The 1910-nt window shown below is 41.3% G+C and overlaps 1 protein-coding gene across 1 annotated transcript in view; it reads left to right on the forward strand.

The window, feature by feature from the left end:
• Positions 1-393: 393 nt before the first annotated feature.
• Positions 394-1910, forward strand: part of agbl4 (AGBL carboxypeptidase 4) — a 354108-nt gene continuing 352591 nt past the window's right edge. The window contains exon 1 of the mRNA XM_061683038.1: positions 394-472. Within this exon, the coding sequence (XP_061539022.1) occupies positions 427-472 (46 nt within the window). The 5' untranslated portion in view covers positions 394-426. The remainder of the gene's footprint in view (positions 473-1910) is intronic.

The following is a 1910-nucleotide window of genomic DNA, read 5'->3' on the forward strand; positions in this document are numbered from 1 at the left end:
CTGCTCAGTGGCTTGTTGATGCAGGTCATCGAATACAGAACAAACACATAAACCCACACAAACACACAAAAATATCATTGCCATGACTGTGGTCATATTCCTTTGGTCCAGTTTCACAAGCTGAAAATTAGCAACAGCCTGTGTGCCTCTTTGCTGTGGGAGTTGTATGCTTGCTGATTTTAGGTCGACGCTCTAACCAGTCTCCACCGTGCCGCCATTAGGAATTGGTATTTGACAGTATTTATTTATGTTTAATTAAGTACACATGGCAGAAGGCAGCAGAGTGGAATAGAGGTTCGCATTTCTGCCTCACAGTTCTGGTTTGACATTCAGCCTCAATTTATAAATACTGGGAGTCTCCCTCCCTTTGCCTCCTGCCCCGTTGCTGTGGCAACAAACGGAGAGCGTCGGCTGCTCTGTGCAAGAATGGAAAGGAAGATGGAGGAGAACCCCGTGAGAGACGCCGAGACTGGTGTGTAAATATTAGCCTCCTTACCTACTTCGCTCTCTCGTAGCAGTTGTTTTCACAAACAGAGGTGCTCGCGGGCGACCATGATCCTCTACGCGTTTCCTCATGACAACATGCCTTCACAGTAGCGTGCTAAACCTTTTGAGCTAGCAGGCGCACAGATGTAAACAAGAGTAATGTCACCTGCATGCTGGAAGCTAGTTTTGCTGCAATCCACTAGCCACGATAAAGTCGCCGAGAACTCACACACCGCGGGTATAGATTAGCATACATTCTGCTTTTTAATAGATATTCGCTTCACTAGAGCAGGTTTGTTGGTTGTGGGAATGCCCTAGCTAGGTTAGCTGATACCTTAATTAGCTCAGCGTGTCAAGTGCTGTACTTGTTGCTAGGCAGATTTTCGCGTGACCTCACGTCGGGAAAGGGAGATCGTGTTCAAGACAACACGTGTTTTAACCTTTGGCAACCCCGAGCCAGTACGACTTTAATTACAATAAATACAATAAGTGCTGACTTCTCAGTTCTATTGTGCTCTGAAATGTTAATTTAGGTGCGATAAAACCACCATTTCCCACAATGCTGTTAGAAAAGTTTCTGTCAAAGTGCAGTACAGATGAGTAAAAACAAGTTCAGGTACAAATTTAAATCAAACACGTTTAAAAAAAATACAAAGTGTTTCATAAATGAGACAGTAAAGACAATTTTGTAAATAAAAACAACACTGATTAAAAACACAACACACACTTAAAACAGGGAACCACCTATGTATTAAAGTGTGTCTTTAGTTTTGCTTTAAAAATCTTAATTGAGCAGCTTGCTGGACGTCGAAAGGAAGACCATTCCACAAAGCTGGTGGTTCAAAAGCCTTATTCACCAAACAGCTTCTTACTGACTTTTGGGACAGTTAGATGGCTGCTCCCCTCCGAGCACAGCGACCATGTGGGAACCTAAATACCCAAAAGGTCCATCAAATATACCAGTGCTAAACCATTTAAAATCTTAAAAGTTAAAAGCAGCACCTTAAAATCTGCTCTAACATGAACAGGGAGCCAGTGAAGGGAGGCCAATACTGAGGTAATATGGTCATACCTCGATGACCCAGTTATAACCGCAGCCACCACATTTTGGATAAGCTGTAGACCTCGAAAACGTCTTTTGGAGCAAACCTGATTAGAGAGCATTGCAATATTCCAACTTGGATGTAAATTTTTTGGGGATTTTATTTACATAATATACATCCCATTTTTTTTTTTTTTTTTTAATTGTATTTTACAATTGTTTTTTTGGGGGGGGCAGTCAAGCAGTTTAAGTCCAATTAATAGCTTGAAATTGTACACACTAAGATTGGCGAACTGCAAGAGGTAAAGGGAAAAACAAAAAACAAACAAAAAAACAAAACAGGTAAGGTTACTCAAAACTGAAAAATAACATACCTTTCAGA

The sequence above is a fragment of the Phycodurus eques genome, chromosome 8, assembly GCF_024500275.1.
Source record: "Phycodurus eques isolate BA_2022a chromosome 8, UOR_Pequ_1.1, whole genome shotgun sequence".
Classification (NCBI taxonomy): domain Eukaryota; kingdom Metazoa; phylum Chordata; class Actinopteri; order Syngnathiformes; family Syngnathidae; genus Phycodurus; species Phycodurus eques.